The sequence below is a fragment of the Amphiura filiformis genome, unplaced genomic scaffold (assembly GCF_039555335.1).
Source record: "Amphiura filiformis unplaced genomic scaffold, Afil_fr2py scaffold_137, whole genome shotgun sequence".
NCBI lineage: Eukaryota > Metazoa > Echinodermata > Ophiuroidea > Amphilepidida > Amphiuridae > Amphiura > Amphiura filiformis.
This window is the reverse complement of record NW_027305601.1, coordinates 153,742-156,207: the sequence shown is the minus strand read 5'-3', so window position 1 is coordinate 156,207 and position 2,466 is coordinate 153,742. Positions and strand designations below refer to the sequence as shown.

The 2,466-nt window shown below is 44.3% G+C and overlaps 2 protein-coding genes across 2 annotated transcripts; both read right to left on the bottom strand.

The window, feature by feature from the left end:
• Positions 1–201: 201 nt before the first annotated feature.
• On the bottom strand, positions 202–1,203 carry LOC140145111 (uncharacterized). Its single transcript, XM_072166890.1, has one exon. It carries the CDS (start codon positions 1,201–1,203, stop codon positions 202–204), a length of 1,002 nt encoding a protein of 333 aa, XP_072022991.1.
• Positions 1,204–1,217: 14 nt separating this feature from the next.
• On the bottom strand, positions 1,218–1,811 carry LOC140145110 (craniofacial development protein 2-like). Its single transcript, XM_072166889.1, has one exon. The coding sequence runs from the start codon at positions 1,809–1,811 to the stop codon at positions 1,218–1,220; it is 594 nt and encodes a 197-aa protein (XP_072022990.1).
• Positions 1,812–2,466: the final 655 nt, after the last annotated feature.

Below are 2,466 nucleotides of genomic sequence, written 5' to 3'. Positions count from 1 at the left end.
CAGTCCAGAGTAGATCTCTGTTTACTCGATCAAACGCCTTCTCTTGGTCTATGAATATAGTGTACAGGTCTTGGTTGTACTCAATACTCCTTTCACACAGCTGTCTCAGAGCAAATATGGCATCAGTGCACCCTCTGTTCTTCCTGAACCCAAACTGTGCTTCACTCAGCTGATGTTCAACAACTGGTCTTATTCGTTTCTCTAAGATCTTTGCATAAATCTTCCCAGTATGGCTGAGCAGAGAGATTCCTCTGTATTTGCTACAATCTCTTTTACTCCCTTTTTCTTCCAGATCGGGACAATTATTGCACGTTGCCAGTCATCGGGTGCAGCTCGCTCCTCCCAAGCCCTGTTGAACACTCTTGTCAACCATTTGACTCCTGTATCTCCACAAGCAAGTATGGCTTCTGTTGTGATGTCATCAATTCCAACTGCCTTGTTTTTGGGACTGGTTTTAATAGCATTTCTGACTTCCTCCTGGAGTATGGGTGGATCAACTTCCTCTTGGAACCGAGGATGGAAGGGCTGCTGCTGTTGTCTGTCACCATCACTGCTTGGGTTGAGCAAATCTTCAAAGTATTCTCCCCATCTGTTGGTGATTTCGCAGCTGTCTGTGAGGGGGTTTCCATCCTTGTCGTTTATGATGGCGGTTGGGTCAAAAGGCTCGCCCCGCTGTTTGTAGGCTTTAACTGCTTTAAAGAACTGTCTGCTTGAGCTATTTGATTTTTCTGCCAGATCTTCCCCATATGTTTTCCAAGACTGGTCTTTGGCTTCTTTGATAGTCTTCTTGCAGTTTCGCCGGGCTTCCCTGTACTCGTTGTAGTCTGCTTCCAGGTTGCTTTTGGACCATTTCTTGAAGAGTCTTTTCTTCTCTTTGGTTGCTGCTTTGACTGTGTCATTCCACCAGGATGTCCCTTTCACTTGTCCTGTTTTTCTTTTCTTAGTCCCACAATTTGCTTTAAGGGTGTCTGTTAGAGCATCTTTGCACCATGTCCACTCTTCTTCTGTATTTCCTTCCTGATCTGGTAGTTTTTGGAATAGCTGATCCATCTGTTGTTCGATGGCTGCCTTCACAGGTTCTTCTGTTAATTTTCTGAGGTTTATTGTCTTAGGTTGCTGCCTTTTATTTGGCGGTGGTCTTCTCCTGGCACTTGTTTCCATCATGACTGGTCTGTGATCAGTATCTATGTGGATGTTTGGCATTGCTTTGGAGTCATTCACTTTGCATCGATCTGTCTTTTAATGAGGATGAAGTCAAGCTGAGAAGCTTTGGTGAGGTCATTCCACTTGTACCATGTGAATATTTGGCTACTCCTATGTTGGAAGAATGTGTTTGTGACAAAGAGATCATGTTGGGCACAAAGTTCCAAGATGAGTTGTCCATTGTAGTTCCGACTTGTGTTTGGAGCACTGTGGGGTCCTAGGTAATCTTCCCAAGGTGATCGTTCACTTCCCACATGTCCATTCATGTCTCCCATTACCACCAGCATATCCTGATTCTTTGTGCTGTTTATAACATCCGATAACTCTTCAAAGAATGTATCCTTGTCTTCATCTGAGTAGGAATCATTGCATGGGGCATACACTTGGATGTATGTTGTAACCTCTTTCTCTTGTTGTATTCTGAGTCTGATTATTCTTTCGGATATGTAGTCAACTTCCATAATGTTCTTAGCTAATTCTGGGTGTAGGTAGAAACCCACGCCATGGACCGCTCTTTTGTTCTTGTCCACTCCAGACCAGATGAGTACATAGTCGTTGTGCGATTCCTTCATGCCTTTTCCTTTAAGTCTTGTATCAGATATTCCCATGATTGAGATGCTATACCTCTGCATTGTTTCAACAATCTCTGGTTCCTTCTGTCCAATTCCACTGACATTCCATGTTGCAGTCCTAGTCGTTGGGCTATTTCGTTGTCTTTTAACAGTTCCGTGTCGTTTTCCATTTGAATCCGTCCGTTTACATTTCCTTTGTTTACTTTGAGCGGGAGTATATCAGCTGCAGGCTTGCTGGGCCATTCGCAGCTTCCCGGTCCATAAATGGAGCCGAGACAGTTTCCTGCTTATTGGGCAGGTGGGTAGCAGCCGAGGTCCACTAGTTAAAGGGTGGATCGCCTCTCCCACGGAAACATGATGACTGTTGAACCTTAACAGAGACTGTTGAATCTAGAAGGTTTCCTCCACTCACACTGTCATGTTTCAATCAGTGGCTAAGGACATGATGCAGTCATGGTCCATGGCAAAGGCGATTCGACCTTTGTGGCATTAAACCCAGTTAACAGGAAATTAATCCAGTAAATCGATTCAGTAAAGCAAATAAGCTCATGCATTCGATCACTAACGGCAACCAGCTTCGGTCGATTACCCCAGCTGCAGCGTGTGTAAACTCTAATTTGCATAGAGGCTGTACGTGAAATTATTGATTGGCTCCAAACAAAGGATTTGAACCGGTGCACGTAATCATGGC